At 42.2% G+C, this 24,530-nt stretch overlaps 1 protein-coding gene across 9 annotated transcripts in view; it reads right to left on the bottom strand.

Annotated features, from left to right (window-relative positions):
- Nucleotides 1-3,139: 3,139 nt before the first annotated feature.
- rfc2 (replication factor C (activator 1) 2) overlaps nucleotides 3,140-24,530 on the bottom strand; it is a 79,671-nt gene continuing 58,280 nt past the window's right edge. For all 9 annotated transcript variants that reach the window (XM_069884970.1, XM_069884967.1, XM_069884966.1 and 6 more), the window contains 6 exons: nucleotides 19,272-19,372; nucleotides 17,515-17,672; nucleotides 16,261-16,326; nucleotides 7,989-8,069; nucleotides 6,424-6,537; nucleotides 3,140-3,430 (listed from right to left, as the gene is read on the bottom strand). In XM_069884970.1, the coding sequence (XP_069741071.1) occupies nucleotides 3,320-3,430; nucleotides 6,424-6,537; nucleotides 7,989-8,069; nucleotides 16,261-16,326; nucleotides 17,515-17,672; nucleotides 19,272-19,372 (631 nt within the window). In that variant the 3' untranslated portion in view covers nucleotides 3,140-3,319. The remainder of the gene's footprint in view (nucleotides 3,431-6,423; nucleotides 6,538-7,988; nucleotides 8,070-16,260; nucleotides 16,327-17,514; nucleotides 17,673-19,271; nucleotides 19,373-24,530) is intronic.

The following is a 24,530-nucleotide window of genomic DNA, read 5'->3' as shown; positions in this document are numbered from 1 at the left end:
CCTGCAACCTCATGTTCTGCAGTGACCATGAAGGCTTTCAGACTCCTGGGAAGGACTAGTGCAGGGCTCCAGAAAACAGGAAGACCACCTCGTTTAAGAAGGAGAAGCAGAGACCACCCACAGGATGGTGACCACAGCTGTGGAGCAGCAAGGGGATATGAGGCTGAAGAACATACAGGTGGAGAGTGGTTGCTGAATCGAATCGAAGAACCCACGCAGTCAATGGACTCAGACCAGCCTGCTGACTGTTGAAGTCTGGCTGGATGGGTACTAGATATCAGAACAGGGCTACGAGAGGATGCAGAGGAGCTAAGGGTTTCCTGAGGTTTGGATCAGCTCGGTTTGCTGATGGTTCGGTAAAAACACCCAGAAATGCTGGAGGAACTCACCCAGTCTCTCAGCGTTCATAGGAGGTAAAGATATATTACCAAAGTTTCAGGCCTGAGCCCTTCAAGGAAAAGGCAAAGAATAGAAAGGTGCAAGAAACAGGGACTGAAGACTGTCTGGGAGGAATCCAGACCAACATTCTCTTTTATCTTTGTTAATATCTCTTTATTCTTATGCCTTCCTGTTCTTTGGAATAAAATCAGGCTGCGGGAGCACTGAAGGCGAATCCATGGACACTCAGTGACTTGGTGGGGGGGGGGGGGGGGAAAGAAAGGACTCCCTTTTGCTTCTTTTTCTCTAACTGTAAGGGCTGCCAGACAATTTCTGCTGATGGCAATTCTTTGTCTGCCTTCTGTAGACTAAAGTAAATTTCATGCAATATTACATTTTGCTTTTTAAAGGAAAATAAAAGAACCTTGAATCCCTCCCTCTCACTAGTTGCCTGTTAACCCACTGAGTGAATGATGCATTCCTACTTTTGTCCTTTCAGGCTTATTCCCCTTCCCTAATCCATCCCTACTGGCCACCGCCAGTGGGCTGATATTGCCTCAAACTGTGCATCTTGGCGCCTCACAGTTCGGCGGGTAGCAACCTCCTTTGAAGAAGACCGCAGAGCACACCTCACTGACAAAAGGCAAAGGAGGAAAAACCCAACACCCAACCCCAACCAACCAATTTTCCCCTGCAACCGCTGCAACCGTGTCTGCCTGTCCCGCATCGGACTTGTCAGCCACAAACGAGCCTGCAGCTGACGTGGACATTTACCCCCTCCATAAATCTTCGTCCGCAAAGCCAAGCCAAAGAAGAATCCATCCCTCTTCCACCCTCTCTGCTAACTTGGTTTTTCTCTGACCAAGGACATGGTTTCATTTTCCTCCAATGCTGTCTGACTCACTGAACGCTTCTGGCATTTTCAAGTATTCTAGATCTCCCACATCTACCTTTTTGATTTTCATCTGTACTCACTCATGATCAAATTTTTCCACATTCATTCCAGATTGTTTTTCTTCAGAATCTTGTAACTGCTCATGTCAACAGATATTAAAAGAAACATCCGTAAATCCCCTGAGTATGTGCATTTTCAACATTGTGACATTACTGAGATACATCAACAATATTTACTGATTTAAAGGTATCAGCACATGCTTATTCCCCTAAAGAATGGTCACGACTGTTAAGTAATGCAAAGTTGCCGGGAATTTAGGGGCCTCATGTGACACTGAATCACATGGTACTTTTCTCAGGCTGTAATTTAAATTGGGATCTCAGAAAAAAACAAAAATGTGGAAATCTCCCACGTGACAACTATGCTAATTCATTGCCAATTCCACTAAATTGACAAACAATTTCATGGATTGGGAAAGCAATAATCATACCTAATTATCTACAATGAATCTTACGAGTCAAGGGATCACATCTTACCACTTTGGGAACAGGCAAAGGGCAAGACGGATAAATGGGTTTTAATCTAATGATCGGTCAGGATCATCCATTAAATATAGCAGTCTGCTGTTTGGAAATTTGAGCACAAAATTCCATTCTTTCAATTCTACACTCTGTACCTTCTCTATTACCGGAAGGAGAAATTAGCGCACACATTTCAAACTCCACCTTCGGGGCAGTTGCTTTGGATCTGGGATGATGTCTTTTCACTCCAGTTTTGCAGGTTTGAACATGGAGATGGGCACTGCAGACATTTCCACAGATGGGGCAAGAGCTGATAGACAAGGCAAACAGGTGGGTGATTAGATGGGGAGGAGATGCACACCTTCAGCCATTTACACTGGGCTCCTGTGTGCGTTTGATGTGCAGCCTTGTGGTTCTCCACACTCTCCTGAATGTGCTTTTAGTTTGAACGGTCAGGAGCAAAAAAACTCCAAGAAGTCAGTGGGGACATTGATAATCCTGACCAAATGATGATCTCTATTCCCAGCTCTATCAGAAGATTATCCATTTTGAGTGTAAACAACAGGGTCTACAATGGCAATAGCCACCAAGTATGTCAAAGATCTCAACGATTCAGGATGTTGGCCCAGTAGAGAACAGTGACATTGGTTCACATCTTTCCAATGAATTTGCTGTGCCTTTCCACTGTCTTGAGGGGTGACCACTGAATGCAGTCAAGAGTCTCAGAAGTGTATATGAGGGCAGGGATCACAGTACACGAGTTTTATTCCAGTTTTGAGATTTTGACTTTAAGATGCTATTTTCTCAACTTATCAATGGGCTTCACTAGCATGTTGAAGACAATCATGGATCCCATCATCAATATCATCCTTTACTGGGAAGTAGAGACACACCTCCAGTAGATTATTGCCTGCTGGGAAGTAGTAATGGGCTATGGGAAGCAGGGCGCATTTTCTGTCATGAATCACTATCAGATTTGAGCAGTAGGGGCAGGCTGGTAGAGGGCCACTGCTTGCAGATTGACTGAAAGACTCATTCTCTCATATATTTAAGTGTGGTCTCCATGCTTGTGCTGATGTGAGCATCATTTGCAGGCTGCAGCATGAATACGGGCATTTACATGACCTTTAGAACAAATGTTTTAATTTGCAGCTTCTATGCCTTTACCCACAAATCTAGATCCTATCTGGGTGAAAATATCAAATGCAAGTGTTAACATAATCAAAGCTGCAAACTACTGCACCACCTACCTCATATAGAGAAGTAAACAAGTTCAAAAGTGTTATTAAAATGACTGCCAGGTAATAATTTGGATTGAAATGAGAAAATTAAGAAAAATGATAAATATGATCATTTCATTTATTATATCAATTTTAAAAAAGTTACACAATAGGTTACAAGAGCTGATCTACAAAGTTTTGAATATACAGGAAGAGTGATCACGTGTAACTAACAACTGTCTATGCATTTAATTCACATCCAAGCTTTATAAACAAAAAGCAAATTGGAGATTAAAACTCATGGGTCAACTTGCAGGTGGAGTTGAAGTCTTTTGACAAAGTCGAGCCAGTAACCCTGCCATTTGCAACAAGGAATTCACTCCTTCTGCAATCCTCATGTGAGTGTAGCCAATCTCCTGCAGGAAGAAAGGAGGATTTACTTTATCAATAAACAATAAACTACCATTCATTTGTTTGCGCATTAGTTACATTTTAATTGTAAAAATCAATCTCCATTGTTCTTTTGCTTCTGAGTGGCTTTCTAAATGGATATTACAATTTTTGAAGCTTTATTCAGTGTCACTTACCAATGGAAATGACTATTGTGTCATGAAGGTGAAAGTTTTGCCAAATAAATCTTACATCACCCATAATATCAATTGCAAAGGAAAGGAAGTTCAAATTATATAGTCTTTCTGAATCTCAAACTGTTACAACTTTCAAAACATTATTGCAAAAGTGGAAAAATAAAAATCAACTTGGCAGGAAACAAAGCCTGAAAATTAAATCTGACATTCCCATCTGATGCTCTTCCTGGAAATCCATGCTTAACACTCATCGGTTTTACATTTTAACTCAAAAAAGATGCAGCCGCACAGCAATAACGTCTCATCTCATTACAGATAAACCATTCAATTTGCTTTGCCATAAGGGTTTAAATACAGATCTCTGAGAAAGGATCATGTGGTAACAGCACCATTGTTCAATCTTTTCCCCATCCCTTGCTTCCTTCTCTTCCCACAAGGCCAAACCTTTGGCACAGCCTTTGATTCATGATCCACTCAATGTCACATCCAACCAAGAAGTAAATCACAGCCTCAACTCGACACCTTGCTTTTGATGCCTCCATTAAGATTATCTCTCATCGATCACGGAAGCATCCTCCAACTACTGCAAAAACCGAAAGATTCCATTGATTTTACTATGAACATTTGTCGAAGATCAGCAAAGCAGCACAAAAAATTGAAGTTCAAACTCATAACATCAAACAAAACAATGTTCATAATATTCAACAGTTGCAGAAAAGGTGCTTGAAACCCAGTGCCACAGCAAAACTGACCCTCTCTACTCAGGGCTCATCAAATTACCTAGATTTTTTACTATGTTATAAACAATTTACAAGTTAAATCATGGTTTAGATATATTATGCATACAATGAGAATTCACAGATAAACAAAGAATGTGATCCAAAAATAAATTTTAAGGGAAGATCTTCACACATTGGGGAGAAGAAAGGATAAACATTTCTAAAAACAAGTATACCAGAATAACTCAGACAAGTAAAAGGAAACAGCAAGAGTTTTTGTGTACATTGTGCTATTTGAGGTAAAGGCCTTCCAAGGTTTTTGCAAAAGGTGAAAGTAAGACCACTCACTGGTTCTCTCACCCACGTGAAGAATAAAAATTGGTGACCCACGGTCATTGGCAGAATCACAGATGGCAATGAAGAAGTGTACAGGAGTGAGATAGATCAGCTGGTTGAGTGGTGTCACACCCAACATTAGCAAAAGGAATTGATTGTGGAATTCAGGAAGGAGAAATCAGGAGAACCCAAACCCGTCCTCGTCGAGGGTTCAGCAGTGGAAAGGGTTCAAATTCCTGGGTGTCAACTTCTCTGAAAATCTATCCTGGGCCTCCAGTCGATACAATGATGAAGAAGGCTCACCAACAGATATACTCTGTGAGGAGTTTGAGGAGATTTGGCATGTATCCAAAGACCCTCACAAATTTCTACAAGTGTATTGCGGAGAGCGTTCTGACCCATTGCATCACTGTCTGTGAACTCAGCCATCATGGGCCTCAACCTTCAGTCCATTAAGGACATCTACAAGAGGTGATGTCACAAGAAAGCAGCCTCTATCCTCAATGACCCTCACCACCCAGGCCATGCCCTCTTCTCACTGCTACCATCAGGAAGGAGGTACAGGAGCCTGAAGATGAACACCCAGAAACAGCTTCTGTCATCATATTTCTGAATGGACAATGAACCCCAGATACTACCTCACTTTCTCTTGCACCAATTTAGTTTCTTAATGTAAAGCAATATTGCACCTGAAATGCTGCAAAAAAAAAAAAAAAGGCTGATGTGACGTGATGACAACAATACATTTTGATTCTGAAATTTCCAATAATATGTGCGGCCAAGTGTCACAGCTGCCTCTCAGTGCCACAGATCTGGATTCAATCCTGACTGATCGTGGCATCTGTGAGGAGTTTGCATATTCTCCCTGTGTCTGTTTCCAATAGTCCTTGAACTGAGCACCTCAATAGCCATATCAGAGAGCATTTAAAAGCCAAACATAATGACAGGTCAGAGAAAGGTCAGACTGGGTAGACAACAGTTTTACTTTTCTCCAGGATATTGGTGAATTTAGGAGTTTGGCATATTTTATGTCAACCCCCCTAGTTTCATGGTCATCTAAGTGCATCTATTTAAAAACATTTTTTAATTAAATTCTGCAGCTACCATGATATAATTTCTCCTCAGAATCCTGGATTCCTAAACCAGACCCCTGGATTAATGGCCCAGCAATAGAACCGCCACAACACCCAACACATCATACAAATGTTTAAGACAAATGGAGTAGTCAAAAACTGCAAGCAAGAAGGAAAGGTTAAATAGGTTAGGACTTTATTCTCTGGAGCATAGAAGAATGAGGGGAGATTTGAAAGAGGTATACAAAATTATGATGGGTACAGACAGAGTAAATGAAAGCAAGCTTTTTCCACTGAGGATAGGTGAGATAAAAATTGAAGGAAAAGTTTTGGGGGAACTTCTTTACACAGAGAACTGTGGGAGTGTGGAACGAGCTGCTACCTGAATTGGTGAATGCAGGCTCAATTTTTACATTTAAGAAAAATTTGGATAAGTACATGAATGGGAGGGGTATGGAGGGATATGGTCCTGGTGCAGGTCAGTGGGAATATGCAGAAAAGTAAATTGGCACAGACTAGAAGGGCCAAAGGGCCCATTTCCCTGCTGTAGTTCTTCTATGGTTCGAAGATTGCATTCTAGCAATTCAATATCAGCATGAAACAATGATTTACCCAGTTTTTAAAAGTTACTGCAAAAACAATATAAAGCAATTCCAATCTGAAAACCCAGGTTACACACTTCAACACTTCCTACCTTTATAAACTCCAGTTTCAAGTACTCCTGCATTTGGAATGTTTTACAGACTCTGAAGATATTGCCAATGATGTCCTCAGGTGAATATCCCAGTTTCCAGAGATGAGCAACAACCTTTGAATGATAACAACAGATGCAGAAAGAGATCATAAGGAAAGGCTAATGAAACACACTTGCCAGTAATCAGAAGAGATAAAACGGTAATGTCTTGGGCTGCCAACGAAAGAAACAGATTAAAATTCAAAGTTCAGAGAAGTCTGAAAAGAGGGAAAAATGTAGAGGCAGAGACAATATTTTGGAAGCTTTCAAACAAGTACAGGTACACAATCCTTTATCCGGTCATCTAAAATCCAGAAAGCTCCAAAATTTGGCAAATGGGGAGAGAGACCGGCAGCGCGGGGCGGGCGGGCGAGAGACCGGCAGCGCGGGGCGGGCGGGCGAGAGACCGGCAGCGCGGGGCGGGCGGGCGAGAGACCGGCAGCGCGGGGCGGGCGGGCGAGAGACCGGCAGCGCGGGGCGGGCGGGCGAGAGACCGGCAGCGCGGGGCGGGCGGGCGAGAGACCGGCAGCGCGGGGCGGGCGGGCGAGAGACCGGCAGCGCGGGGCGGGCGGGCGAGAGACCGGCAGCGCGGGGCGGGCGGGCGAGAGACCGGCAGCGCGGGGCGGGCGGGCGAGAGACCGGCAGCGCGGGGCGGGCGGGCGAGAGACCGGCAGCGCGGGGCGGGCGGGCGAGAGACCGGCAGCGCGGGGCGGGCGGGCGAGAGACCGGCAGCGCGGGGCGGGCGGGCGAGAGACCGGCAGCGCGGGGCGGGCGGGCGAGAGACCGGCAGCGCGGGGCGGGCGGGCGAGAGACCGGCAGCGCGGGGCGGGCGGGCGAGAGACCGGCAGCGCGGGGCGGGCGGGCGAGAGACCGGCAGCGCGAGGCGGGCGGATGGGGGGGGTAGAGACGGCAGCGTCGGGCGGATGGGGGTGGGGGAGACGGCATCATGACTGGAAGGGGGTGGGGGTGGATACGGCAGCACAATTCGGGTGGTCTTAAATCTAGCTTTCCAATATCCGGAAAAATCCTAAATTTGGAACACACTGTCCCCCAAGGGTTCTGGATAAAGGATTGTGTACCTGTAATAGATTTGAAAGAAGGCAGAGAACTCACTTTGATTGCATGAGGGCTTTAAAAGAAGAGGTGGGCCTATACTGATGAAACTATAACAGGGAATGGAGAACATAAGATGGAAGGGGATGTTGAGGACAAGTTAGTTGAGCGGTTGTCAGAGAGGAACAGAAAAAAAGTCCTAAACTACTTCTCTGCAGAATTGTATTAAAGCAAAGAAACAAATAAGGCAACGTTTTTGTTAAGAAAGCACTGTAATAATTTGAACATGCAGAATAATATTGGATTTCGAGGTCAACTGCCAATGGCCCAGCTGAATGTAGAATTGAAGCATTTATTCAAGAAACCCCTTATTTTCTTTACAGATCATAAAAGCACAAGGTGTGTTGATAAGTGTGTGTGGAAATCTAATAGAAGATTATTTAAGTTGGCAAATGATCATCTGTACAACCTACCTTATATGCCTCATCGATGTTTGCATTAATACAGTGCTGAATCATCTCTTTTACCAGGAGAGGATGAGGTTCATCACACACCTATTAAAACATGGGGCAGTTAAAGATAAATCAACGTCGAATCGCTTCAGTGTTTCTGCCAGTTATGACCTAAAATTGGTATAATTCTTCACCCCAGGGATTTATCAAGACCATTGGTTAACATTACCCAATGCCAACAATGCAAATTTTAGCAGCACACAGTGACTAATTTTGTAAATCATGCAAAATGACTTGTCTACATGTCAAGTGTGACTGACAGCTGTGACACATCATGTCACATGCTGCTAAACTACAATACAAATACAGTTACTTTTTAAAATGATTACTGGGTATTTAAAACTGCCCGATATTGAATAGCCATTTAGAGCCAGCTTGATCAGGAAAGTATATTAACCTAGCTACAATATTCTGAGTAAAGACCTTCATGCATGTGTAGAAGATTGATGGAGCAAAATTTAGTTATTTAGATTAAAAATGTCACACTTCTGAGTTATTTTCAAATGGGAGAAAACATTCTCAGAAGAGGATACATTCTACTCTTTAAAAAAGTGAAGAACAGCAAAATAAAAACACTGAACAATAAAAATATTTTTTTAAATGGTGCAAAAATAGCAGAAGCATTGCATGACATCCAAAGTGCTACCTACACTATTGGGCTCCTTATTTCAGTAAACAATTAAAGCATTGGAACCAGTTCAGGTTAGATTTATTAGATTAATGCTCAAAATAAATATTAAGAAGAAAAGTTGGATAGGCGAGGCTTGTATCCACTAGTGTTTGGTAGATGTGGAGGGGGCTTGATCAAAACATGAAAGTTGCTGGAATGATGAACAATTGGGGACAAAGAGGATATTTCTTTCCTCTTGTGGATGTAATGAGTTTTGAATCTCTGAAGATCTTTGATAAACTCCCATGTTGGAGGTTGGTGTGCAATGTTAAAATGTGGAAGCTTTAAACTGCTCACATAGTTACCATTCCAATACCACTGAAGTTTTAAAACACCATCGATCAGGTGAGTCAAACATCAAGAAGGATTTAAAGGGACAGGGCTCAGACAATACAACTACCAACAGGCCAGGTAAAGAAGACCTGACCACTTGGGCGCAGAGGGGGGGGGGGCGACAGGTTAGGTTGAGACACCAGGATCTGAGGCTTCTGCCCCCTACCATCCTACTTGCCAAAATACAGTCCTTGGAGAACAAACTGGATGAACTCCAAACCAGACTACAAAATCCGAGAATCATCAGGGAGTCCTGCATGATATGCTTCACAGAGACTTACCTAAACATGGACATTCCGGGCATGGTGCTGCAGCCCAAAGGCTACACCTTCCATCACGCTGACCGAATAGCGGCGTTTGTGTCATCATCAATTCATCGTGGTGCACAGATGTGATAGTCATGTCCCAGATCTGCTCCCCTGACCTGGAACATCTGGCGAACAAATGCTGCCCAATCAACCTGCCAAGGGAGTTAACCGCCATCATCCTGGTCGCAGTGTACATTCCACCCCAGGCTAATGTCAGGTAGGCATTGGAAGGACTGAGCACTGTGATTAATAGCTATGAGTCAGGTCATCCAAGCCTTCCCGATCATTGTGGGAGACTTCAATCAGGCCAACCTGAAGAAATCTCTGACAAACTACCACCAACACGTCACATGTGAGACCAGGGGAAGCAGCACACTCGAACATTGCTCCACCACCATGAAAAACGCATCTCTCCCTTGGCAGGTAGATTGGGCAGCCACGCCATGTCTGGAATGTCCATGTTTAGCCAGGTCTCTGTGATCACCTGGCTGTACTCCTACTCCTGGCGTACAAGCAGAGACTGAAGACCACAGCACCAGTGATGAAGACGGCAAAAGTGTGGTCGAGGGAGGCGGACTAGAACATATTCAAGAACTAATCCATAGATTTGAATGAATATGCAACAGGTGCCACCAACTTCATCAAGACGTGTGAGGATGAGTGTGTGCCCACATGCACATACCAGGTGTTCCCCAATCAGAGAATCCACACCCTGCTGAGGGAGAGAACAAGGTTGTTTAAGGTCGGGGATCAAGATTTTTACAAGAAGTTGAGGTACAACCTGCAGAAGGCCATCTCCGAAGCAAAGTGTCAGTACCGGAAGAGGCTAGAGACAGATACTCGCCAGCCATGGCAGGGAGTGCAGGCCATTACAGCCTACAAAACAAAGGCTGTAATGCTTCATTGTCTGATGAGGTGAACACCTTCTATGACCACTTTGAAAAGAAAAATAAAATAGTGCCTTCCAGGATCCCTGAAAAAGCTGAAGACCCTGTGGTATCTGACTCTGAGGAAGATGTCAGAACATCATTCAAGAGGGTGAACCTTCACAAGGTGACAGGACTGGACGGTGTTCCTGGGAGGGTACTGAAAACCTGCCCCAATCAACTATCCCAGGGGTGTCAAACTCAAATTCACAGAGGGCCAAAATTAAAAACTTGGACTAAATCGTGGGCCAAACTAAATATTTATTGAAAATTTTCAACAACATCTGCATGTTTTCTCTTCTTTCAACATATGTAATGTTAAACTTATTCTTATTAAAATAAATGTTTAATAATAGTTTTGGTTAAACTCTTTCCAGAAGAAGCATTAAGAAATGAGAAATAAAATATTCAATAAATAATATTTCTCGATAGCCTTTAAGCTCCTTTGAAATGTTTTTTTTTTCACAAGCCAACAAGTCAAAAAAATAACAACTTGCTTCAATGAAAATCCAATCTTTCAACTATGAACAGTCCAAAGTTAACCAAAGAAAATATTAATCCAAGCTTAGCTTGCTACACTGTGATTTACTCTGATGCACCTGGGTCTAAACCAGATACTTGGCATCTCTTCTTCGATGCAAGTTCATCAAACTCTGGGGTCAGAGTCTCCCTCCCACCTGTCTTGAAAGGTCGTGTTTTCTTTCTTTCATTTGGCCATTTTTCGTAAGGGGTTTATTACATGTGAGTTGGGCGACAGGTCGCAGATGCTAATGAAAGTAAAGAGAGGAGGTGGGGGTGATTAACGGGCTGACGGGCCAGTGCCAACACATTTGCAAAGCATTCTGGGATTTGAAGTATTAGCTGTGCATGCGCTATACTGGCGCGGTGGCCAGCGGGCCAGCTCTAATACATATTTGATATGATCCTGCGGGCCAAATATAATTATATCACGGGCCAAATTTGGCCCGCAGGCCTGAGTTTGACATGTGTGAACTATCCGATGTGTTCATGGACATTTCCAATCTCTCATTACAACAGTCAGAGGTCTCAACCTGCTTCAAAAGGGCATCAATCATTCCAGTACCCAAGATGAGCAGGGTGAGTGGCCTCAACAACTACCGCCCAGTAGCACTAACTTCTACAGTGATTAAATGCTTTGAGAGGATGGTCATGGCCAGAATTAACATGTACCTAAGCAAAGATATTGACCCAATACAGTTCGCCTATCATCACAATCGCTCCACAGTGGATACAATATCGCTGGCTCTCTACTCAGCTCTGAATCACCTCAAAAACAATAATTCATTCATACATACAGCTGCTCTTCATAGACCACAGCTCAGCCTTCAATACCATTATTCACTCAGTGCTGGTCAAGAAGCTGCAACTGGAACCTTGACTTTCTTATTGAAAGACCAGTCAGTATGAATTGAAAATGTCTCCTCCTCACTGATTTTCAATACAGGCACACTCCAAGGATACATGCTTAGCCCACTGCTCTACTCACTATACACCCACAACTGTGTGGCCAGGCACAATTCCAATACCATCTACAAGTTTGCCGACGACACCACAGTTGTTGGCAGAATCACAAACGGCAATGAGGAAGCGTACAGGTGGGAGACAGATCAGCTCGTTGAATGGTGTAACAACAACCTTGCACCCAACATTAGCAAAAACAAAGAGATGATTGTGGACTTCAGGAGGAAGTCGGGAACGTGACCCAGTCCTCGAAGGCTCAGTAGTGGAGAGGGTCAAGATCTTCACATTCCTGGGTATCAATATCTCCGAGGATCTGTCCTGGAGCCTCCACATTGATGCAACCACAAAGAAGGCCCACCAGTGGCTATATTTATTAGGCATTTGAGGAGATTCGGCATGTCACCAGAGACTCTTGTAAACTTCTACAGGTGTACCATGGAGAGTATTCTGACCAGTTGCATCACTGCCTGGTATGGAGGCACCAACTCTCAAGAATAAACTGCAGAGGTTTGTTAACTCAGCCTGTGACATCACAAGCACCAGACTTCACTCCATCAAGGACATCTACATGAGGAGGTGTTTTAAAAATGCAGCCTTTATCCTCAAAGACCCCACCACCACCCAGGCCATGCCCTCTTCAATTTACTATAATCAGGACAAAGGTACAGGAGCCTAAAGACGAGCACTCAGCAGCACAGGGACAGCTTCTTCCCTGCAGCCATCAGATTCCTGGATAATCAATAGTTTTATGAACCCAAAGACACTGCCTTATTTCTCGTGCACTATTGGCATTAATATTATTTATTTTTCCTCACAGTGATGTCGTAAGATGGTATAAAATGCATGTACAACTGTGATACTGTCGCAAAACACATTTCATGACTTGTTCATGACAATAAATTCTGCTTCTGATTTATGGCTGGCCTGCCTTCCCTGTGACTCTACCCCTTGGAATCCCCTAATAAAGACAGTTAAGCCAAATCTCTCCCTCAGAACGAGTCCTGGGATCAGGGCAGAACAGGAGCATGGTCCAAGTCTTATGCTGTCATCCAGTAACTCCAGCCTTTTGGTGTTATTGATAGTGTATGGGATAGCATATTATTTAAATTTAAATTTAGGCATACAGCATGGCAAGAGGTTCTTTCAGCCCAATTTACTATACCTCCAGTACATTTTGAAAGATGGGAGGAAACTGGATCACCCGGAGAAAACCCAGACAGACACAGGGAAAACATACAAACTCCTTACAGAGAGCACCAAATTCAAACCCCACTGGCTAGCGTTGTGCTGACTGCTACACTAACCATGCCACCCCAAATGGTAGCATTTAAATGGTGGTAGTTGAGGATATGTTTATGCACAAAGTAACCTGAGTATCTCTGTTAGTCCAGTCACTAACAGAAAGCATGGAGGTTAGGGCGACAAATGGTATGTTAACTTAAGTGAAAGTTTTGAGTAGAAGCAAGGAGGTCTTATTACAACTATGCAAGGCCTTCGTGAGATCACACCTGGATTGTGTGCAGCATGTATTAGTTATACGATAGTCAAGCAGATTGATTCCTGGTAGAGCAGGACTGTTGAACGACGAACATTTTGATCAACCAGACCTGCATATTCTAGAGTTTAGAAAAATGGGGTAAAATCCATTTGAAACATACAGCATTTTGCCAGATAGAACAGGTCCATAACTTAGTCTCAGGGTACAGGGCAAGAACTTTAGAACAGAGATGAGGAGAAAACTCTCCACACAGGTGGTGAGCCCAATAGATTCTTTACTACAGAGGCCATGTGACGGAATACGTTAAGGAGATGGATATATTTCTGAACATAATAGTGTAGAGCTCATCGAAAGAATCAAAGACTTGTTGATCCAAACCAAGGCTTTTATTAGCAGAAGACAGGAGCTCTTCACAGGTGGCCGACCAGTCCGGAATGATCCGACCTGGCTAGGGACACAACCCTTTCTTCTTTGGCTTGGCTTCACGGACGAAGATTTATGGAGGGGGTAAATGTCCACGTCAGCTGCAGGCTCGTTTGTGGCTGACAAGTCCAATGCGGGACAGGCAGACACGGTTGCAGCGGTTGCAGGGGAAAATTGGTTGCTTGGGGTTGGATGTTGGGTTTTTCCTCCTTTGCCTTTTGTCAGTGAGGTGGGCTCTGCAGTCTTCTTCAAAGGAGGTTGCTGCCCGCCGAACTGTGAGGCGCCAAGATGCACGGTTTGAGGCGATATCAGCCCACTGGCGATGGTCAATGTGGCAGGCACCAAGAGATTTCTTTAGGCAGTCCTTGTACCTCTTCTTTGGTGCACCTCTGTCACGGTGGCCAGTGGAGAGCTCGCCATATAACACGATCTTGGGAAGGCAATGGTCCTTCATTCTGGAGACGTGACCCACCCAGCGCAGGTGGATCTTCAGTAGCGTGGACTCGATGCTGTCGACCTCTGCCATCTCGAGTACTTCGACGTTAGGGATGAAAGCGCTCCAATGAATGTTGAAAATGGAGTGGAGACAACACTGGTGGAAGCGTTCTAGGAGCCGTAGGTGATGCCGGTAGAGGACCCATGATTCGGAGCCGAACAGGAGTTTGGGTATGACAACGGCTCTGTATACGCTTATCTTTGTGAGGTTTTTCAGTTGGTTGTTTTTCCAGACTCTTTTGTGTAGTCTTCCAATGGCGCTTTTTGCCTTGGCGAGTCTGTTGTCTATCTCGTTGTCGATCCTTGCATCTGATGAAATGGTGCAGCCAAGATAGGTAAACTGGTTGACCGTTTTGAGTTTTGTGTGCCCGATGGAGATGTGGGGGGGCTGGTAGTCATGGTGGGGAGCTGGCTGATGGAGGACCTCCGTTTTCTTCAGGCTGACTTCCAGGCCAAACATTTTGGCAGTTTCCGCAAAACACGACATCAAGCGCTGAAGAGCTGGCTCTGAATGGGCAACTAAAGCGGCATCGTCTGCAAAGAGTAGTTCACGGACAAGTTTCTCTTGTGTCTTGGTGTGAGCTAGCAGGCGCCTCAGATTGAAGAGACTGCCATCCGTGCGGTACCGGATGTAAACAGCGTCTTCATTGTTGAGGTCTTTCATGGTTTGTTTCAGCATCATGCTGAAGAAGATTGAAAAGAGGTTTGGTGCGAGAACACAGCCTTGCTTCACGCCATTGTTAATGGAGAAGGGTTCAGAGAGCTCATTGCTGTACCTGACCCGACCTTGTTGGTTTTTGTGCAGTTGGATAACCATGTTGAGGAACTGTGGGGGGTATCCGAGGCGCTCTAGTATTTGCCAAAGCCCTTTCCTGCTCACGGTGTCGAAGGCTTTGGTGAGGTCAACAAAGGTGATGTAGAGTCCTTTGTTTTGTTCTCTGCACTTTTCTTGGAGCTGTCTGAGGGCAAAGACCATGTCAGTAGTTCCTCTGTTTGCGCGAAAGCCACACTGTGATTCTGGGAGAATATTCTCGGTGACACTAGGTATTATTCTATTTAGGAGAATCCTAGCGAAGATTTTGCCTGCAATGGAGAGCAGCGTGATTCCCCTGTAGTTTGAGCAGTCTGATTTCTCGCCTTTGTTTTTGTACAGGGTGATGATGATGGCATCACGAAGGTCCTGAGGCAGTTTTCCTTGGTCCCAACAAAGCTTGAAAAACTCATGCAGTTTGACATGCAGAGTTTTGCCGCCAGCCTTCCAGACCTCTGGGGGGGATTCCATCCATACCTGCTGCTTTGCCACTTTTCAGTTGTTCGATTGCCTTATATGTCTCATCCTGGGTGAGGACCTCATCCAGCTCTAGCCTTAGGGGCTGTTGAGGGAGCTGGAGCAGGGCGGAATCTTGGACTGAGCGGTTGGCACTGAAAAGAGATTGGAAGTGTTCTGACCATCGGTTGAGGATGGTGATCTTGTCACCCAGACAATAGCCGTGGCTTAGCTCTCAGCAAATCGCTGTAAGCACAGTCTAGATACAGTAACTATATACACTATGTACATTGGTGATAGATCTGTACTATCACAAATAGGCATCAAGAAATTTGAGAAAAAGAGGGTAATGCTGTATAGAGATAACAGTATTAGCCCGATCATACTGAATGGTAGAGTTGGCTCAAAGTTACACAAGGAATTTTATGCTCCTAGTGCTAATCTAAAACAGCAGGTAATAATTTAAAGCTAAGGGTTTAAAACACCTTTAAAGTCAAATATTTTTTCTCTCAAAGATTAGGAATCTTTGAAACTCTTCCACACAGGACAGTAGAAACAGAATACTTCAAGGTAGAGGCAGATAGGTTCTTAACAAGCAATCTCACTGCATGAAGGCACAAATTAGGAGTTGACATTGCATTCAGGTCAAAAACAATCATATTAATGGAAGAGCAGAGTCAACTAGATTTGATTAACTAGACCTGCATATCCTCAGGGGCAAAGTGGCTTTTTCTTATTTACTCAGATGCACTTTTAAACACAAGCTCAAAGGATGTGAGAGATGCTGTGCAAATCCAATGCTTTCTTTTCACAAGAATCTGAGCAACTTACCTTGAAAACATTGTTACTGTTCACAAACTCAAATCCTGAATGTGTTGACTGCAAGTTGTTCAAAGCCTGTTAAGATTGAAAAATGATTTAACACAACATGCAATATCTACATTACAATTTATATTCAGAAGGCTTGGGAAAACTCAGATCTAGCCTTCCTTTTGATGTGAAAGAAATCTACATAAACAAAGTTGGGTTATATCTGTTCATAAATTAACCATTTCAGCACCAAGTTAGAATGTCAGATGGTGTGACAGCTACATTCATTGTACAAGATTGAAAACAAAGCTCTGTGGTGCCAATCACTGCACCAGGCAGGTACAGAAATTGAAATCTTCATTCCTTAATGAGAAGAGGAAAGAAAGCAAAATAAATGCAATGAAATTTAGTGCCCAAATTTCCCAGTTCTGATAAGGTGTTAGCAATTAGGGGTGTAGATTCTTTTTATAAACAGATAGCACAGTACATGCTGATGTACACCATGTTGATTGAAAAAATAATTTCTTTGATGTATATTTTATACCACTCTGCATAAAAAAAATTGTATTGCAATCTATACAAGTCCCAATTCAACTGGTAAAGGAACTGGCAGCTCCAAGTAACCAGGAGTTTTTGAGAGAATAAATAAAAATGATTAGAACAAATAAAAAAATAAACTAAAGTTTAAAATTGTAAAAGTAAATGATCTCGGACGAAGATGGATCAAATGTTCAGCCAGCGGAGCGCTCCGGTTGTGTCCTGCCCGCAGCAGCTATTTGAATAAAGTTGTGTTTGAATAAAATGGTGTCGCCCAGGATGAAGAACTGGCTGATGCCGCTCACCGCTGGGGTGACTCTTCTAATGTGCCTCCCTATTCCTGCCTAGTAAGAGTCTTTATCTTTGTTATTAAGAAGGCTTTATCAGTTAACTTGGGAGGAAGGGGATTAATTATGATAGTGGCACGTTTAGTGCAACACCAGCAACCTGGGTTCTAATTTAAATTTTGTAAGTTACAGGAATTACCTGATTAAAGTGAAATTTACATAAAGAACTACAATACTGATGGTTTTCAAATTACATTTTGCACTCTTTTAAACTGTTTATTCTTAATTCAGGTGTATTAGTTAGGCAATGCAAGAGTGTTTCTCACGCAACCGGAAAATTTGCATATCCGGCATCTGCAATCTCTGTAGGTGCCAGATACCAGGGATTTTACTGTACAAGATCTAATAAGCATTATCCTCATTCGAGTGTTATACGCTGCTATGTTTTTACCTGTCTCATGTCTCCTTGTGCTGTGAAGATTATGGCTTCTAATCCATCATCTGTATATTGGACATTCTCCTTCTCAACCACCTGCATCAATCGTGCAAGGACTTGAGCATCAGTCAGCTTTGTATACCGTAGAACAGCACAGCGAGACTGGATAGGCTCTGTGCATACAATGAAAAGATAAAATAAGCTTGATGTCATACTATTATTATAGATACAATTATAAACTGATGTATTGACTTTTCTCTGAAAAAGGGGAAGGGGCATATTTTCCAAATATACTACAGAACAGAGTAGTTTCATTCTGGTTGTTTGCTTTATTAGCCAGTGGCATTAGGGAATTGGCCATAATTTTTTGTCACTAAAACACTGAAATGAGCCTCTATGTGGTATATCTCATCAACCAGCATTCTTTGCAATTACTCTAGTATTCTTTGTTAAATGTTTCATTTTATAAAGTTAACAATCACAATGAAACAGAATAAAATGCAAACAAACAAAACAGAACTTTTAAGGGAATCAGCTAAAGCACATCTATCACTGCATTTGACTAATGATTTACCTCCAGCACATAGAATATACATAATTAACTACATTCAAATGAGTGCTAAATATAAAATGTGTCACAGTATTAGCATGTTACACATTTTAAATGGAAAATAATAAGTTTTTTAATTGTTTAATTATACAGCAACAGTTACAGGTTCTCTTTCGCTCTTCTCAGCATATTAAAAAAATCCTTTAAGTTCACAGCCATCCTGGCAAATCCACTTGATGCAATTGATCCTGGCAAGGATCCATTTTGTATATTCTAGGAGTTCAAGTGCATGACTGATTCACCTTGTAATGGAGAGTATCCAGGTCAGGAAATGGTGAGCGGCTAAAAATAAGCCAAATGACACAGCTGAATAAATTATAGGATCTCGAGATGGTTAATTTACCACCCTATTAACATCAGCTTTGTCATTACCATATTAGAAGCAATTACTTGAAACTACCAAATCATAAGGACCATAAGACGTAGGAGCAGATTTAGGCCATTCATCTCAATAGAGTCTGCTCTGCCATTCAAATCATGGCTGATGAATTCTTTTCTCTCTACCCTATTTTTCTGCCTTCTCCCCATAACTTTTGAAACCCTTTCTAATCAAGAACTTACTAACTTTATATATATCCAATGACAGCCTCCTGAGCCAACTGTGGTTACAAACTCCACGCAATCCCCATCCTCAAAATGAAAAAAATTCTCATCTTTGTTTTAAAGGGACGTCCTTTTATTCTAAGGCTATGCCCTCTGGTGCTAGACTTTCTCACTGCTGGAAATACTTCTCCATGTTCACGCAATAAAATCAAAACAATCATCCATAGGTAAAGACAGGTGAGAATCTAATTCAATCCTCAAGATGTGGCAATGGCAGATTAGGACAAAATTTTCCCCATCCATTGCTGCATAGTTCTGGGTTGTTCTATTCCACAACCCAGAACAGCACATGTTCTTCAAGCTCTTACCTTCTTAACCATTTCACTGCATATGGCTTCCTGACTGCCTTTTTTGAATTCTTTTTGAATTATATGAACTGGCAAGGATATAACATTGTTTTTCAAAGACCAGATTAAACTTTTCAAAGACCTTGATTGAAACCAAATGAAATTCTGTCCGTAAAATTTATGGGCAATGTTTCCAGAAACACAGCGATAGTCAATTTAAGGCCTCCTGGAGATGCATTCAGAAAGAGATAATCTGATTAGCATAAACCTACCGATAATTTTATCTGAAGCATTGCATGCCAGTGCAAAGCGTGTAGTTTTAGAGTAAATCTCCATTGTCCTTCTTAGGGCTTGCTGGGCTCCATCTGTCATACTGCAAATTATATAGAAAACTTATTATGACATAATATTCTTCTCATCTTATATTCAGTTCTTGCCTATCTGCAATAATAATTATACAAGTACCTCGAGGATTCAGCATCCAATGACATGACTGGCAAATAAAATATCAGTGACTTAAACGAGCTGATGCATTCTTCATTCAAAATACATTTACATTGCTGTCAATAATGGTTGTGCAATAAAGTAACCAGACAGTAGCAATTGTAAATGTGGAGTTCTGGTTTTAGCTAAGTGTGGAAGTGCATACTTTGGACCTGAACAGAAATAAAAAGATAGGGTTGACTTTAAATTCTTAATAGCTCTTTGGCATGCCTTCCAAACCTCCCAAAGCATACAAGATTTTTATTTCCTCTGTAGAGAAGTCACTTATTTTAAGAAGTAATTATGTACAGTTTGATCCCATTAGCTAAATGAGACAAATGATCAGTTAATCTGTATTTTGAGGAAGGAATGGCAGTTAGGAATCAGGAAAATTATGTGCTTTAACTTATACCACGTAACCTTGAGCATACACGCATGGGCAAATGAGGCACGAGATCTAATGTTTCACATGAAAGAGATCTACCACCAACAAACAATTCAACAGTGGTTTCAACATAAATTATGAACACATAACAGACAGAGGAATGCACCATAACAACAGGTAGTTTTTGCAGTAACTGCCCTATTAGTGACCCTAGCTACTGCAGGTTACTGGCCTCCGGTAGAAAGCCACAAACTAACAAACCTGGACATGTATAAAGTTGCTCAATTTGATCCTTTAGCATATTTTCTCCCACAACATGAGAGAAGGACTTTACTTTCTGAAGCCACTACTGAATGTTTATTTCTGCTTACTTATGTGAGGTTTTAAATGATACTGAAAATACAAAATTGTTAGGGAGGCAGAGAAAGACCTCTAATTTCCATAAGGTGTGGCTTAACAGGTATACTGTTTTGGATACTGTTGGTGGAGACAACCAACCAGGGACAGTCGAAGTGGTCATGTCTCTGGCGCAGGTAATTATTCCAAGTGAAACATTAGACAGCCAGTTCTCTCCTCTTACATGAACTACAAGGACTTTGACCAGGCTGAACTAAGCATTCACAACCTGTCTTCCAAATGGGGTTTTCCACAAGCTTGCCAGCTTGTCCTGTTCCAGTTCCAGTTGCTGCTGCTGACTGTAAAACTGTAGATTTGATCTCTGAGACTCTCTCTCACACAGAGGAAGTCTGTTTTACTCTTTGCTTGCAAAACTACATGACCCTCTTAAAACAGCAAGTTCCCCTCCAGTCTGTCTGCGGCTCCAACAAGCTCTTTCATCGGTTGCATTTTTGTAAACAACAATCCATTTGTGAAGTCTCTTGGGCACTTTCCAAAACATTTCCAAAGGCTCTGAGGCCCTGACATGTCTAGCATTAGCAGAGCTCCAGTATTTTAACTAAGATCTGTTTTAAAGTGTTTGTATGTGACCTACACTGACAAACCTTGCCTCAATTTATCTCCCAAAAACATATTGTGTCACATAGAGTTCCATCTCAAATTTGAAAAGGAAAAGCTGATATCAGGTTTATCAATGTTTCAGTAGGGAATTACAGACTGAGGAACTGGCCCCAAGCTGACTAGAAAAGTAAGCTAGATGTAGGGATGGCAGAGCAGAATTGAATGATATTTCTACAAGAAATAAAGAAAGTGCAGGATAGATATATGCCAGGAAAAAAATTATAAATGGAAAAATGGCTCAAATGTGGCTAACAAGAGAGGTTAGGGCTAAAAGAAAAGCAAAAGGGAGCTCATCCAAGGAAGCAAAAATTAGTGGAAAAACAGAGGACTGGGAAACTTTTAAAAACTTATAGAAAGAGACAAAGAAAGTAATTAGGAAAGAAAAAGATAAATTATGAAAGGAAGTTGACAAATAACAAACAAAAGAATATATGAGTTTTTAAAAATATATAAATAGTAAAAGAGAGATACGGGTAGATATAGGACTGATTGAAAATGATGCTGGAGAGATTATAATGGGTAACAAATATTTTGGTAGAATAAATACTTTGCCATATACCTGATAGTAAGAGATCTCAGGGAATAGAATTAAGTAAGTCAAGATTACTAGAGAGATATTGCTTAGTAAGATGAATGGACTGAAGGTAGATAAGTCTCCTGGACTGGATGAGGTGCACCCATGGGTTCTAATGGAGGTGGCTTTGGAAATTGATTTTCCAGAACTCAAAAGAGATGGTTTCATGAAGGGAAGATCCTGCCTGACCAACCTGTTGGAATTTTTTGAGGAAATCTCAAGTTTGGTGGACAAGGGAGAGGCTGTGGATGTTGTGTATTTAGATTTTCAAAAGGCTTTCGATAAGGTGCCACATAAGAGGCTGCTTAATAAGATGAGAGCCCATGGAATGACAGAAAAGAGATTGGGTACAGCTTTGGCTGATAGGCAGGAAACAAAGGATGGGAATAAAGGGACCCTGTTCTGGTTGGTTGCTGGTTACTAGTGGTGTTCTGCAGGGATCTTCTTTTTACAATGTGTATTGATGATTTAGATTATGGAGTGAATGGTTTTGTGACTAAGTTTGCAGATGACACCAAGATAGGTGGTGGAGTAGGAAGTGTTGAAGAAACTGAAAGGTTGCAGAGACTTGGACAGCTGAGGGGAGTGAACAAACAAATGGCAGATGGGATAAAATGTTGAGAAATGTGTGGCTGTACATTTTGGAAAAGAAAATAAACAGGGAGATTATTATTTGGATGAGATGAAATTTCAAAGTTCAGAAATGCAAAGGGACTTGGGGGTCCTCGTGCAGGATAACCTAAAGGTTAACCACCAAGTTGGATTGGCAGTAAAGAAAGCAAATGCTATGTTAGTACTCATTTCAAGAGGAACAGTATATGAGAGTAAGGAGGGGTTGATGAGGCTCTATGGGGCACTGGTGAGAGCTTATTTGGAGTTCTGTGTGCAGTTTTGGGCTCGTTATCTTAGAAGGGATGTAATATTGTTGGAGAGTACAGAGAAGATTTACCAGGATGATTCCTGGAATACAAGGGCTAACATATGTTTAGCAGTTCTTGGACTGTATTCATTGGAGTACAGAATAATGAGAGGGAATCTCCAGAAACATTTTGAATACTGAAAGGATTGGACAGAGTAGATATAAATAAGATGTTTCCTTTGGTCAGTGAATCCAAGACAAAGGGCACAGTCCTATAGTTAGAAGGTACCCATTTAAAACAGAGATGAGAAGAAATTGCTTTAGCCAGAGGGGCGTGGATTGGTAGAATCGAGATTGATAGGTATCCAATTAGTCAAGGTATCAAGGGGTATGGGGAAAAGGCCAGAATTTGGAACTAAATGTGAGAACAGTTTAGCTTAAGGCGGATTTTCAGAGCAGACTCGATGGGCTGAATGGCCCACTTCTGTTCCTTTATCTTATGATCAGGAAAGAGGACACAAGACCTCCACCATCAGATTCTAAATAACAAACTCAATCAGAGACTCATTTAAGAACTCATTCTTTTCACTTTATTTATTACTGAATATTTACTTTCTGTGTTGCAGTTTGTTTCTTTCTTTGTTTAGATTTCTCTTTTGTATCTTTACTCAAGTACAGTTTTTTGCACTACCAATAAATAGAAATTCTGCCTGGCCCACAGGAAAAAGAATCTCAGGGTTGTATGTGATGTCATGTATGTACTCTGACAATAAATCAGAACTTTGAACTTACATCTTTGGTCACGAAGATACCAGAGAATATTCTGAGGGAGAAAATATGCATGCATTTGGATGGATTGTGGACTTTAAAAAGGTGTACAATTCAGTAATCATTGAAGAATTAGAGGTGGAGAGGGTGAGCATATTATAAATCCTAGGTGTCACTATCTCAGGGAACCTTTCCTGGACCCATAGAACCAGCACAGAAACAAGCCCTTTGCTCTTCTGGTTTGTGCCGATCTATTTTTCTGCCCAGTCCCACTGGCCTGCACACAGTCAATAGCCCTCCATATCACTCCCATCCATGTACCTGCTCAAATTTACCTTAAATTGAGCCCACATTCATCACTTCAGCTGGCAGCTCGATCCACACTCCCACCACTCTCTGTGTGAAGATGTTCCCCCTAAACATTCCCTATTTCACCCTTAACCCATATCCTATGCCTTGGATTTCACCTACCCTCAGTAGAAAAAGCCTACCTACATTTACTCTATCCCCCTCACTTTTAAATCCCTCTATCAAAAATCCCCTTATTCTTCTACAATTCAGGGAAAAACATCCTAACCTAAAGGTTAACTTTGCCTTTAACTTAGTTCTTGAAGTCCAGGCAAGATCCCTGTAAATCTTCTCTACACTCTTTCAATCTTATTAATATCTCTCCTGTAGTTAGATGACCAAAACTGTACCCAATACTCCAAATTTGGCCTCATCAATGTCTTACCATCCCAACTCCTATACTCAATACTTTGATTTATGAAGGCCAATATGACAATAACTCTCTTTACAACCCTATCTACCTATGACGCCACTTTCAGGAAATTGTATACCAGATCCCTCTTTTCTACCACACTCCTTAGTACCCTACCATTTACCATACATGTCCTACCTTGGTTTATCCTTTCAAAATGCAACACCTCACAATTGTCTGCATTAAGTTCCATCTGCCATTTTACAGCCCATTTTTCCAATTAGTCCAGATCACTCTGCAAGCTTTGAAAACCTTTTTGCTGTCCACAACCCTTCCAATCTTTGTGTCATCTGTAAACTTGCTGATCCAATTTACCACATTATCATCCAGATCATTGACATAAATGACAAACAACAACGGTCCCAGCACCAATCCCTGAGGCCCACCACTAGTCACAGGCCTCCTGTCTGAGAAGCAATCATCCACCACTACTCTATGGCTCCTCCCTTATAGCCAACGTTGAATCCAATTTACCACCTCACAATGAATACCGAGTGTCTAAACTTTCCTGACTAACCTGCCATGTGGGACCTTGTCAAAGGCCTTTTTAAAGTCCATGAAGACAACATCCACAGCCTTTCCTTCATCAACTTTAAAAAAATATGTTTATGCATACAGCATGGTAACAGGCAATTTCAGCCCATTAGCTGTACTGCCCAATTATATCCAATTGACTGACAACCCC

This window comes from Narcine bancroftii, chromosome 6 (genome assembly GCF_036971445.1).
Source record: "Narcine bancroftii isolate sNarBan1 chromosome 6, sNarBan1.hap1, whole genome shotgun sequence".
Lineage (NCBI taxonomy): Eukaryota > Metazoa > Chordata > Chondrichthyes > Torpediniformes > Narcinidae > Narcine > Narcine bancroftii.
Note: the sequence above shows the minus strand (reverse complement) of the source record. Positions and strands in the feature narration are given on the sequence as shown.